We start from the raw sequence: 14,237 nt of genomic DNA on the forward strand, positions 1-14,237 counted from the left end.
GGAGAAACTCCATGTTTCCTTTGTGGGACACAAGACTCATCCACAGCTCATTTCATTTTGCACAGAACTGTCCTTTGCAACCAACTCTGATTGATATGCGATCTGATAAGCTCAGATAGACCTGAACGTCGCGTTCATAATATTCTGGAGCGAGATTGCTACGCTGCAACTGCCAAGCGCCACCTGGTCTGAGGGGAGAAGCATGACAGAGAGAGGAACCCTGGGGGGGGGAACGGGGATAAAGCAGCCAAAGATTAATTAACGAACCGGGCAGCTCAAACACTCCTAGATACATCTCAAATGTTCAATCCAACAAATCCCTTTCACCCCCTGTTTCCATTACAGTTTTCTGTCCCTTTAATGAACAACAGGAGGCATTCTATCAAGTTTTAAGACGGCTCCATTCAACTCAATTTATTTGGGGTCACTGGTGGGTAATGTTTCCATTAAGTCACGGGCCATAATTCAGGCCCGATGTGGGGTAAGTGGGCTTGGCATTCTTCTCCCCTTACATTTCCATGGACACGAGAGTAGCGGGAGAGCGCCTGTCCGCCAGACTGACAGAGGTGACCGGGCATCTGCGGGGGAAGGCTCTGCCCAGAGGTGCAAACACCTGCAGACCAGCACAGCTGAACGTGCACCGAAGGGCCTTGGAAATATCCACTGCCCCACCTTAGCAGCACAGATCAGCAAACATGGCTTCCAAACAAGAATGGTAAATGGTAAATGGACTGCATTTGTATAGCGCTTTTATCCAAAGCACTTTACAATTGATGCCTCTCACTCACCCATTCACACACACACACACACTCACACACCAACGGTGAAAGGCTGCCACGCAAGGTACCAATCAGCTCGTTGGGAGCAATTAGGGGTTAGGTCTTGCTCAGGGACACTTCAACACGCTCAGGGCGGGGGATCGAACCAGCAACCCTCCGACTGCCAGACAACCGCTCTTACCTCCTGAGCTATCACTTGCTCTTGGTGCCGCAATTTTTTAAGTTCATTCACTTTTCAGAGGCAGTTTTTTTTCTCAAGGATTATTGCGAAGAGATAATTTAGCTAGCTGCTTTTTTGACTGAAGAGCCCCAAAGAAACCTATAACACAATACCACAAGAAATTTTTCTTGAAAGCAAACCGAGCACTGATGTAAAAAATGGGCTTTATTTGTAACAATAATAACAACTCATATCCACTTTGCACACGGTGTGTGTGCGTATAGTGAGGTTTCATGAGCTACAATGAGTTGTCAAGCAATGACTTGTCTGAACCAAAACATTTTGCTCTCTGCAGTAAAACACATGATTGTTTTGAATTAGTGAGTCACTGATAATAGTTTGATGGTTTGAGTCATCTGTTTCAGGATCCCCATTCTTCCATTATAACTGCACTCACATACGTACTTGTTGTACGTCGCTCTGGATAAGAGCGTCTGCTAAATGCCTGTAATGTAATGTAATGTAATGTAATACTCGTACTGACAACAGAAACTGTTTTTATTTTTGAACGAATACTGCTCATCTCCTCAATTAAGACCCTGCATGGCTGAAAATTCAATTCATACATAACAGCACCTGCGCTATGATACTATTTATACAATATTCTTTCTATACAGTTCAGTATGGTTGTAATTATTAGAAGAGTGAATTCCAAAACACAATTCAGTAAGGTATTGTTCATGGGTAAGTGTAAATAAAAAAAGCTTCCATACAAAGTGCATGGACACTAACGAGGTTTGTCTGAGTCGGCAGTTGTAATTAAATAAAGGTTCTTAGGCTAGGTTAGTCTCCTTAATCCTACTTTCGCCGTAGTGCTTGGAACAGTTGTTCTTCCTTTCCACAGTTTAACACTAGGCATACGGAGCCTCTTTTTTCTACTTCCTGTGTGAAAACGAATGAAAAGGCTGTTGAATGCCTTCACCACAGTGAGAAACGGAAAAAAGGTATACTGTATCACGGCAAAACCTGGCACAAAAATTCTCCGCTCAGTGAGGCTGAGCAATGATGATCAATAATCAAACCACCTGCACATGCTCAAACTCTAAACCTACTGCTCAACTGTGGAAAATTGCCATATTAATTACAAGCTTCCCACGTAACTGTTGCGTCTGTTGAACCAGTTACAGAACCCTGTTTGTGAAATCTATAAACGGGTAACAACACAACACTGATACCCGAGGTGGGCACATCAGAATGGAAGCAACAGTGTGTCTAAATCTGGATTATCAGGGGGCTATTAGTCAGCACACCAAGGTATAGCTACCTAAAAACAATCACCAGTTCATTCCAGCTATTATGCAATTGCCAACCCAGGATCATCTTAAAAACTGGTCTTTAACATTATCTCCATGAGCACAAAGGCACCAATATCCTGTGTAACTTCTCCAGTGACACAGCTTTTTTTGGTTTCTGTAAGTAGACTATACCTATTAAATTATTATTCAATGAATTACTCATACATTTTTCTGTTTCACGCACCTTAAATATACAATAATGAATATCTATTAGTTGACTTATGATTACACATAGAAGACTATTATTAATGTAAAACATACAGTTTAATTCCTGATCAGATAAAATGTTATAATGTAAAGTTGTGTTTAAAGAAACATTAACATGATGTCTGCATACCACAGTAGAACATGAAACATGTTTACCACGGATTTTGGTCACAGACCCGAAAATATTTTATATATCTTTTACTTTGCCAGAAATAGCCAAGGGTGACCAGACATAAAGCACAAAGTTACAAAGGCAATAGCACGGAGGGAGCCGTGCACACAGAAAAATGAACAGCAGGTATTAGAAGCAGGAGTATATTTCAGTCACCGTGTCATGAATTTGGTGCTAAAAACCAACAACTGGAATTAGCATGTCAAGCGTAAGGCCTTTTTGCAGACTGTTTCAAATGCATTGCGGAAAGCCATCTCTCAGAATGTTCAGAATGTCTTGTAATGATCGCTCAAGTGACCTGTGCGTGTTCTCTGTCTGGGATAAGGGGAATAAAATGGTTTGTAACGGCCAGCGATATCTGCTTTGGAGAAAACCTGACATTTGGGCTCTGAGCAGCAGGTTCTGTTGACTACCACCGAGCTCCATTCCACAGTGATCATTCAAACAGGAGCACACGCAATCAGAAGGGTCATATCGCACATTCCGTATCTAAAGCTTTCGGGAACTCACGAGCACTCATTAATCATTCAGCCCGTGGCTGAATTATCCACCCAGTCTTCCTTTTATAAACCCTTAATGAGAGAATGATTGCATATTTCCACATGAGCAGTAAAGCGGATCAAAGACATAACAAATACTCTTCCACTTCTAGCTCTACCAGACAGGAACAAAAACAAAAAAAGAAAACATTATTCGAAGCTCATTCAAACCCTCAGTCAACAAGAGGAGTTGATAGACGATATAAATGTGTGAAACTTTTCACTTTTCTGCAAATTAGTCAAAGAAAAAGAGGACGGGCACCGTGTACGCGCTAAGCACAAGTGGCATACGGACACATGTTCAGGTCTGAAGTGTAGCGGCAGCATTTGTAACACTTGTGGAAATCAGAGCGGCTCGGTGGGGGATCCACGGCGACTCAAGAGCTCCATCTAGTGCTGAGCGCTTCCGTGGCGCGCCGTTTTTTTCCCCCCCAATCATTATGTATGCCTCCCTATTACCCTGAGCAGGAGCCCCGACCACCGATGATGCCTAAGTACAGGTGCGGAATTACTGTCTCATGAAATTGCTTCACGCTAGAAAAGACGTCGGGATGAATGCTAAATTAAATCATGCAAATGAAACTCTCATTAAAGATATACGCATTTCTCCCGTACGAGGGCAAATCCTGAGATCTGAAACATAAATGCATACTGCTGCGCGCAAGTTCCCAGTGAAAATGAATCCAGTCTATAAGGCTCCCTTTCTTTTGAGACTGACACTCATCTTTTTCATTGTTGACATCCGCTAAAAATGATACCAATACACAAATATATAAATGTACAGATCTGCGCCACATGGAAAGCTGTTATTGGTACAGCCCCTGACAGGAGTCAAAACTGAATGTATGCAAACATCTTATTGCCATGGCAATAGGTGGTAAATCACAATCATAAATCAGCAAATCTAGCTTGCAATTTTTCATAGGAAAATGCTTCCGTTAAATTTGCCAAGCAACATCAGGGGGAAGGCAGACACACATTTGTCATGTTTACAAGTGTAATGCCTGAAATTCTTGCAAACTATTGAACTGATGATGAACACTATGTGAGGTCTGTTGCTGGACAAAAGAAGGCCAAGGCAGTTTCGATGCAGCAAGAATGTTGGATTGTGGATGATTATAGAAATAAATGAATGCTGGAGTATAATGATGGTAAAACATAAACTACAAGAATTTCCTTGTTTACTCCCCACTCCCCCCCTTACCTGATGTTCAGTCCAGTCGTCTGACTTAAATTCTCCCAGGCTTGGAGCTTCGTTCCAAGTTTCTGTAAAAGGTAAGACAACATATAAATTGTGGATAAAATGACCACCCCCAAAAGTTTTTGTCACTCAACTTTTCCCCTTTGTGTATTCTGGATTGTAAAAGTTGCATTTCAAACACCAAAACTGAAAATGAAAGGCATTCTGAATAAGATACCTCCAATCTGACTTGGTAAAAGGCAAAACAAGCAAACCCACACGTGTAATTTCCCATTATTATTCAGGGCCAAAAACTAATGAGCGCAAATCTACAGCTTGTGTTTCCTATTCCAGCGTAGCAGTGTGGAAGTGAATGCATGAAGAGGCCTAACCTTCACTTCATTTCATTCTCTTTGCCAATCAACAGGAAAACAAAATGTTTTCACAGAGTTCACCATAGCTTTTAAGCGAGTGAAAAAAAAATATATATATTTTTTAACCAACACCAATATCCACCAGCATTTTTGAATAAATAGCCTCCATAAAAAATATATTTGCTCATTTCAAATGCGCCCTCATTAAGACTTACTGCCATTCCAATTGCCCCAGATCATTATATTTTCCTAATTAACTCATTTTGCTGGTTTAAGTTCCTCGCCTTGCGTGAGAATGAGAGCTAATTAAAAAGCTGAATAGATTATAGGGACTTGCTTCTTCCCTCTCTCTCTCTCTCTCTCTCTCTCTCTCATTCTGTGGGCCTGAAAAGGGAAGTTAATGAGGAAGAATCCTGTCAGTGCTCCCGGAGACCTGTAAACAGCTTGGCAGAGGGCTCACCTTTTTTTCTTTCTCCGCTCACAGACGCAGCCTCCTCAGAGGAAGAGCGCAGCCACGCTCTTCCTCGGCCGTTTGACAGCGCATCAGAAAGCGGCCGTGACATCATCACGTTAAAAAAAGCGCCCGACGCTGTCAGATAACGGCCGGGAGGGCAGCGGGTCAGACCGGAGGCCGACTCGAGCGTTAGAGTGAACTCGTCACAGCCTCGACGCGCCGTACGCAGCGTTAAGGTTTTCTATGGGAGGATGCTCGCATATTATCTGAGGAAGCAATCCTATTAGGACGCCCCAACAACCTGCGCCATTTTGACAGCGCGGTGCGCAAAACAAGTTTTGTTCGAAACTCGGAGGAGCAGAGGAGAGCCTCCGACTGCCTCCCGTTTTACCCCGATATCCACCCTGAACCAGGGGACGTAGGGTCAAAGGGCGCGGGCGGAGAATTAAAATGAAAGGCGTGCCGCCAGATGGTTCCCCACGCCGCGGCCTTAACGAGGAGTGGTGGAGCAGACGCGCGGGACGGAGCCCCGTCTGGCAGCCCTCACCTCCTTCTCCAGCTCCAAACTGACCATGTCCTCTTTCATCTTCTCCAGGCGCTCCACCTTCCTCCGCAGGCCCTCGGCCTCTTCCTTCAGCAAGCTGCTGTTCTCCCTGGTTTCTCTGCGAGAGCGGGAGTGCGAACAGAAACCAGCTTCAAACGCAAATTCAAAGCACTTTTCTAATTATTTTTTTTTTTGGTTCTTTCAGTTTCTAGGTGGTCTTGGAACTTTCATCGGCACATCTCAAATGCAGCTGACATTTTTTTTTTTTTATATCATCCGGATAAGATAGTAAGTCTTTTTTCCCCCAACACAAATGATCTAATAGGGTGACAAGATTTTCTCTTCTATGGCAAGTATAATTTTTCTTTCAGAGATAAGAGTCAGGGGGTTCATGAAATGAAAGCCTATAAATCACCAGTCACAGTGACGATGATCACAAGTTAAGCCTGATGGAAATAGCCGGTAGTTTTTGTTTGTTTGGTTTTTTTTTTAAACTCACAATTGAGGGAAAACCTCATTTTCAGGAAAAAATATAAAATGGCACATCGATCAGAATGAGAAGATTATGTCAGAATGACAGTATCCCAACAGGGTGATATGTCAGAGTTATCGACCCAGCAAAACATGTACACACGCACATAAGCATCGTCACCCCGCCGAGCACAAAAACCAGAACAAAATGTGCTGAAGTAATTGTGGGGAACAGCTGTAGAATTCACGCAGCTCATTAATCTCAGTCAAATCTGGGGCTGGAAAGTTGTTGCGTGTTTACAAATCGTCCATTTTTATCTTTTTTGATCTCCGCAATTAGATATGGGGGCTGCTGGAGAAAGTGCTTTGTTTTTAGCTGTAGGCTCCTGTCAGCGCATCATAAATGTGTGAGTATAATGGTTCAGTGGCGGTTTATCCGCTGACAGGCCACAGGCTTGAGGCTCGTGGCGAGTGAAGCTGGCGAGTTGAGCGTTGAGCCGGCAGGCCCCAGCACCTCAGGTAGCTGTTCTCCTCCCGGAGACGCTTCAGCTCCCTCTCCATGTCGGGGACGCGCGCGAGCTCCGCCCTCATGTTCCGCACGATCACAGAGTCCTGCTCCTGCAGAGTCAAGCGCCTCTCCAGCTCCTGCAGGGAGGGAGGGAGGCAGGAAGAGAGAGAGAGAGAGAGAGAGGGAGAGAGGGAGAAGGAGAAGGAGGCAGGCAGGGAGGCAGGGAGGGAGAGAGAGAGAGAGAGAGAGAGAGAGAGAGAGAGAGAGAGAGAGAGAGAGAGAGACAGAGAGAGAGAGGGGGAGAGAGAGAGAGAGAGAGAGAGAGAGAGAGAGAGAGGGGGAGAGAGAGAGATCCTCTTAAATACAGCGCAGGTAATGAGCCATTAACTCTGACACCGCACTCTCCCCCTGCCCTGGCGACTGGTTGCGTATCAGCCGACCGTCCTGTCAGCGGCAGGGAGATTAAAAATGCCCTGGGACTGCAGTCAAAACAGTACTTTAACCCTGCCAAAAGCAGCCTCCCCGAAACGTCCCCGGCTTAATACATCAAAGCGCGCCTCGTTAATGCAGTCAAACACTGCTGGGCGGCTGCATTACGGGCTCGGCTGGAGGAAGAGCAGAAGCGTGCGAAACTCCGGCAGCGACGCTGAGCGGCGGGACTGGGGCGTGAAAGCCAAGTTTGCATCATTAAAACTTTTCCCCGTTTGACGTCTCCCGTAGAAACGCGCGTCTGGCCGGCGTCCCGACTCCCGAGGGAAGGCCGTTTGCCGCTTGTCAACAGCGGGGGGTGAAGCAGCCATTACAGCGACAGTGCCAAAGGGAAATCCAGCGGCGGATGATAGATGGGTGAGGCACCGTGAAGAGATTGAGCGCATCTCACTACATTGTACAATCACCGCAATTCCTTCAACATCGTGATATAATGAGCAGCTATTCACACATAATACACTGTAGAATCTAACAAGTACAGACTTATCACAATAAAACAGATGTTCGCACGGACATCCAAAGGGAGAGCAAACAGCTTGACAAGGAAATATCATGGTTCTAGACATCTGAATTGCAAAGACCAATAAAAGCGTCATTTCACAATTTATGTATATATACATACAATTTCAGTGTTTCTAACACTAATCCAAACGCAGTATATGTAATTCTGTATTACATCACGGTATTAACAAGACTACAGTGAGATGTATTACAATTGTCAGCACATCATCCAAATCACCTGTTCTCATTCAGCCAAGTATCCTATCAAAACAATATAACAGCCAAATACTGAGTAACTGAAATAATTGGCTACAGCAGACAGATGCCCTTTAACAAGGATATGGATTTCATCAGTCGATAAGTGCTGCTTTTGACTCATTCATCTCATTCTGAGGTATTACATTCTGGGAATTTCAGATTGATACATGTGTCTGACTCACTCAGCCAATAGGTGTAAAGAACTTGCATTCGGTCCCAATTATCATGTTGTTAATAATGTTCAACTTCGAGACTGTGGTGAGGCGGACATCGTTCGATATGAAAACCAATGCTTCACATCTTTTGTAATGTATTGACTGTTGCTATACACACTTTTTCAGGTCTGTTAGCCTGCCCTGTAAAACTGAGCGGTAAATATTGCCTTTGGAATAATTAGGGCCAATCTTACTTCATAATAATAAGCCTTCTCGAATTGCACCTGTGTGTGGCTGTTCTGTGAAAAAGACAGAAATGCTCGTTTGAACACATTTTTCTACATCCTCACAGCAATCCAGCGCTGTGTAATGAAGTAAGCCTACTCAAAACTCTCATTAATAAAACAAGCCTTCGGTAATTGCTGAGCTCGTGAAGCTGAACGCTATCACCACTGAGCTAAAATGTTTCTAAACAGAAAACACGGCTAGCCAATTTTACAGAAAGGCTTCAGTGAATACGTGCAGCCAAAGCACCGGGTTTCAGAGCAGTGACGTTCGCCATGAATCTTTATCATGGCAGTGCTGACTGTGGGGCAAGGCATAGCAGCCGTAGTTTAGCTCAGTTGGGCCCCTCTGCCATTCTGCCACCACAGAACATGGGCACATGGGCACCAAACATTTTACAATAAAAGAAAAATGCATAGTAATCTTAAATGTAAGTTTCAAAATGCAAAAAACACCCCCTCGACCTACTCTGGGAGTGAAGCTGCCCTTTATACCACATGCACAATCTTTGAAGGACTTTACAGAACATTACTTTTTGTTAGAGTAGTTCACAAAATCCTCCTTCCACAACAATTTCAAAGACACTTGGCAAGAAGGTAAGGCTTCCATAGACATTAAAATAGATGCTTTCATTCGCAGACCTATAAAACATTACAATGGCTGTACCTCATACAGTGCAGAGGGGCAGCCAATTGGCCAGGGGAGTCACTACTGTGCAACAAAGCAAGGAATACTCACCCACTCACCATGGGCAATGCTATGGCCGATTATGAAGCACTCTGGGGGACTTAGCGCCACAGTCCATTTCACTCCAGGCCATGGGGCACATAACTGCTAGGAGCTAGTGCTTTATCTCAATGTGCCAACCCCTCAAAAGAGTCATTTTTAACCATTTAACAGTCAGGCTGCCATATAGCCACTATAAATCCGGGACAGAAGAGTTTTTTTCCTACAAATGAGATCCTATACATAGTTAGATACATGGTAACGGCAATTGTGTGGAAGATGGATAATAGAGGAACTAATAACTCGGTGGAACTAATAAGTCATCATTTCTACAATACGTCCCATCAGAAAAGAATTCAGTTAGCTCTGTCCATCAGTCTCCACAATTCACATCCTGTAAAATCTGCAAAAGAACAGAGAAGCACATACCTTTATCTTGAGCTCATTTTCAGAGTTCAGACACTCAGACGTCTGCAGAGCCTGATACTTCTGACTGGCCTCCAGATACTTCCTGCAGGGTCACAGTGAAAAATACAGTACGCACGTTTACGCTCCCTCAACATTCATCCCAAGTGTGCTGCTGAATTTAAAATGGAACATCAAACAGCTACAGCATAGATGGCTAGGCTAACATAAAACTCGAATGCAAAGGCGGTGCTGGGAGAGGCAGGCGGAATCATACTTGTGCTGGAGCTGCACTTGCTCCTGAAGGCCCTCGTTCTCGGTGGCCTGGGCGGTGAGCTGCATCTCCTGGTTCTTAATCCTGTGATTGAGCTCCCGGATCTCATCTCGCAGAGCGCACAGCGTCTGCGTTGAATTAATAAGACGACACTTGTTACTCGCTAATTAGGGGAAGGAAATTGAAGGCAGATGTATAAACAAGGACCGAACATCCACCAAACTTGTGTAATGGAATCCCCGCGCCCGTAGGAGCACTGGGATTAACAACTTTGCTCAAGCTGACTTAATCTATTTTTTCTAACGCTCGATACACTTGACACTGAATTTAGTGTGGCAGCCGCCGTGTATTGCCTCCTAAAGCGCTTCTCAATCATGATTCACGAGATCCAGTGGGCCTGCAGTTTTCATGTTGCCATTTAACTGCTTTTTGCTGATGCAGGTTCTCAATTACTTCAAGTCATGCTTGATAGAAATCAGGGCTCTTATTTTTGTAACTTTTTAAAAACACATCTCTGGTAACTGTGTTCTTCCCCCTCAAAACATTTTGTTAACATTTTCCCCTCGGTTAAGCTAAAGTAGTTGTTCAATTAATTGTTCTCAGCCGTAAAACAGTTAATTGCACAACTAAATAACCATAGTCAATTAAGTTCCACACAAGTCTGCGCTTCCAATTTAAGGGAAACAAATCAGCAGAACTGCCTTGAATACATTAATGGGTACCTGTCAGTTAAAACACCCTTCTAAAAAAACATTTCAGGATTTAATGGACAGGTCAACCAAACTTCATTAACTAAAACCATTAAAATATAAAAACATCCCCATCTATTTTCTCAAAGACAAACATGCACTTTACTGCACTGGTATCTGCTGAAAACCAGGGGAAAACAGCACAGATTGATAAATAACCGAGCACCAGCTATTCTACCTCAGCGCTGTCATTCATGTGTGAAATTCCAGTACCTCATTGGCATTAGATATCTTGGAGTCCTTCTCTTCTAGCCTCTTGTTCTGTGCCTCGATGCTCTTCTTCAGCGTCTTGTTCATTTCAGTTTGCTCAGCAAGAACCTTTTCAGCCTGAGCTGCCTTTTCCTCAATCTTTTTGATGCGAGTGTGCAAGTCTTGGTTGCGGTCCACCTCACGCTGAATATGGAGAAGGGAAAGTGTGTATGTTGGACCAACCCTGAGTTACATTGCTTGGGCAACCAAACCAAGGCTAGGAGAATGCCAGCCAAACAACAAATAAGCAATGAAGACCTTCTACAAAAGCGTTCAGCAGGGTGACAGATTTGCACATACATATGAGCACACAAAACGCTAAGGTGTTTCGTTATCATTGTGAACTTCATTTAAACAAAGTAAAGTAAGGCACAATAGGCCTCATCAAACACAAGGACTGGTGAAATTACTGAACAGGCATCTGCCCTGGTATTTATTTTTTTGGTTGAATCATGACTGTTTTGACACAGCTGTCAAGGATCCTAAAGCCAATCAGTATTTTAAGGGGTTTAAAAAAATAAAAAATAAAAACAGAAGCCAGTTGGGCTTTTTTTTTTTGGCTTTTTCCAGAACACATGGCATTGAGGGCTTTGCCTTTTCCTTTGCCCATGTCAACACAGTGATTTTCAGTTTTTTTGGCCGACATGCTGGGTCACTTGGCTTATGACTTTAGGAAACAGCCAGAAACCCCAATCTGTGTGTGTAAAAGCCATGATGTGCAGCTTGAGTACTAGCCATCACCTCGAAGTCCCGGGCGCTGATGTGAGCGGCCTTCTCAAGCTCAATACGGGCACGCTTATGACTCAGCTCCATCTGCTTCTTCTCCTGGGCCATTTGCAGGAGGTTCGTTTTTGAGTGGATCTTTTCTGCAGCTCCCTCCAACTACAGAAAATGCATTAGAGTGAGAATCACTGGAAATATGACAACTGCGCACTGATTATTTGTTACTCTGTAAAGTGTCTTTGTGACAGTTCTCTGTAAAAAGCATTATACAAATAAAAGTGAATTGAACTGAATAATAACTGTGTATTTCTCCATAATTCACCAGATTTTATATTTCCACTGGCCATTCTCTGGAAATATGTTAAATAGATAGATAAATAAATAAATAAATAAATAAATAAATAAATAAATAAATAAATAAATAAATAAAACTTTGCTAACCAACACTATTGCAAGTAAAAGTAAGATTATAATCATTAAAACATGCAAGATATCACATACCTCAATCCTTTGTATGTACTGCCTTTGCAGGTCACCCTTTGCTATACTGGTCTCAGCCAGATGCTGCGATGTCTCAGGTTGAGAAATGAAGCTTTTAAACGACTTTAAAGTTGTAAAGACAGTGGTGTCATCATCCATGCCATCCATTTTCAGAAAAAAATATCAGCCTCGTGATACACGTCCCTGGCTCTGCAAACAGAAGTATTCAAAAAACACTGCTGAATGCGGCCATACTCCCTATAAATCTAAAATCTCCATATAATACACAATTACATGCATTTTGGCCTGGCCCTCAGTTGCACAGGTCAACTTGCTTGAGATCTGACACATAGGCCTACACTAAAAACTTAATGCTAATACTCAAACCAAAAAAACACACAGCTATTCTAGAAAAGACTTTTCGTGCTTTGGCAACAGTTGCAAATAGTACATTGGCAGCAGTTTTCAATCAAAGCTGAAGAGTTCCTTGTCAAGCAAGCATGAAGTGGATACAAACTCTCTGGAACTCTAGACAGCCCTTCACCCAACAGGAACCCCTAACCTGTTTCTAAAAATGCTATTGAATGTATAGCCTTTTTCAAGACGTTACAAACTGCACATGAACTAGTGTGGCCTCACAGTTAGCGACCATTAGGTAGCTGACTCTCGCAAAATATATTCTGGTTTACCTTGCCAACTAGGATGGAATTTCCATTAGTTTAATCCTCTCTTAGTAGTAACATTACTGTGCAAAGTAAGCTTGTCGCGTAAGCTGTCATACAGTCCTGACACAGAAATACTGCCGACTGTGCTCGTTAGCAAGGTACCAAGTCATCACACTTTTATTAGTAGCAAAAAACGATGTTTTTTTTTTAAAGACACTTATAACTTACAGTATTCCCTATGTCGTAGTCTAATTATACGACTAGTCACTTAACATTCATTGTCTCAAAGCAAACTTAAATGCAGGTAAACAGTGAGTTCTTGATGTCGCCTGCTCCAAACGTGCAACACTTATGGAAACTGCAAAGTGCATATCATAGACTAGATGGCTTAGCTTTATTGCTAACGTTAGCGTAGGTCGCTAGTAAATAGCTAGCGTTAGCCATTTAGCCCATCACTATTAGTTACGTAGAAAGCAAGCTATGTGGTTGTCATACACACCAGGTACTATTTATACAGCGTCTCAGTTAAATTAATTTTAAGATATATTTCTAAGACGTGTTCTACATACACAATCGAAATTTTACCGTGGCACTTCACCGAATTCAAGTCCACAACTTGGATCTCCCTCCTCTCTGGAAACAGGCTATGAAGTTATCGCGAGATTACAGACTAGTTGTCTTTCTACCGTATATAACGTAATATTTAATCTAAAGTAATACATGTTTTCAATTTAGAAATAAGTTACTCACACACACAAAGCATAGTCTATAAGTAATTAACTCATACCCACCTCCACCCCGGCCTTTCTGTTGTGTGAATGATTGTACGTTTCGTAATATAAATGTTAGTTGAGAAATGTGAATGTTATATGCTGCTAGGGAAATGTTTTTATTGGCCTATGTACCTAAATGCCCTATGGGGAGATGTATTGTGGGCCTGGAGTATTTGTGATGATGTAATTGTCATGAAAAAGAAGGAATAAACACAAATCCCCTAAGTTTGGGTTTTGTTGTGTGGGCATGTGAAGTTGTTTGTGAATTCTTTCCGTTGAAATGAGCTCAGAAGGTACAATAATTAATGTTTTCAAAGGCTGAGAGTCTGTGGTCATTGTGGTTATTTCTGTAGGGAACCCTGAAAAGTGCCAAACTTTCAGCATTGTATAGGTATGGGGCATGCCACCCCAGCAAGGATGGCATACCTGCCATTCCAATGTTCCTTACAGCACTGAATTATTCAGCAGAATACGTAATAAAATATTTTTGAGGTTTCTTTGTCCATAATCCCATTTTCCTACGGCCACAACTACCCTATTTAAACAGCTTGCACATTTCTGTTTACAAATTGTACAATACTAAAGGGAGGGTAATGCTTCTAAGAGAGATTTTAATTTCAACCATGATAAAACAAGTAAAAATAATTTTTCAAGTATACCTTTTATGGTAAGGTGACTGCATGGTTTTATTCAAAAAAAAGCAAGTGGTCAGGAAGTAGTTGTGATTGAAAAACAAGTTTAATTATTGAACTCAGAATTTTA

At 42.6% G+C, this 14,237-nt stretch overlaps 1 protein-coding gene across 4 annotated transcripts in view; it reads right to left on the reverse strand.

Annotated features, from left to right (window-relative positions):
* mad1l1 (mitotic arrest deficient 1 like 1) overlaps window positions 1-13,376 on the reverse strand; it is a 233,550-nt gene extending 220,174 nt beyond the window's left edge. For 2 of the 4 annotated variants that reach the window (XM_064322506.1, XM_064322503.1), the window contains exons 1-9: window positions 13,272-13,360; window positions 12,059-12,247; window positions 11,576-11,716; window positions 10,799-10,978; window positions 9,840-9,964; window positions 9,587-9,668; window positions 6,750-6,880; window positions 5,768-5,882; window positions 4,417-4,478 (exon numbers count right to left, since the gene is read on the reverse strand). In XM_064322506.1, the coding sequence (XP_064178576.1) occupies window positions 4,417-4,478; window positions 5,768-5,882; window positions 6,750-6,880; window positions 9,587-9,668; window positions 9,840-9,964; window positions 10,799-10,978; window positions 11,576-11,716; window positions 12,059-12,205 (983 nt within the window). In that variant the 5' untranslated portion in view covers window positions 12,206-12,247; window positions 13,272-13,360. Of the gene's footprint in view, window positions 1-4,416; window positions 4,479-5,767; window positions 5,883-6,749; window positions 6,881-9,586; window positions 9,669-9,839; window positions 9,965-10,798; window positions 10,979-11,575; window positions 11,717-12,058; window positions 12,248-12,930; window positions 13,084-13,271 lie in introns of those variants that run through there. The other 2 variants (XM_064322504.1, XM_064322505.1) reach the window with 2 other exon arrangements.
* Window positions 13,377-14,237: the final 861 nt, after the last annotated feature.

Source organism: Anguilla rostrata, chromosome 2, assembly GCF_018555375.3.
Source record: "Anguilla rostrata isolate EN2019 chromosome 2, ASM1855537v3, whole genome shotgun sequence".
Lineage (NCBI taxonomy): Eukaryota > Metazoa > Chordata > Actinopteri > Anguilliformes > Anguillidae > Anguilla > Anguilla rostrata.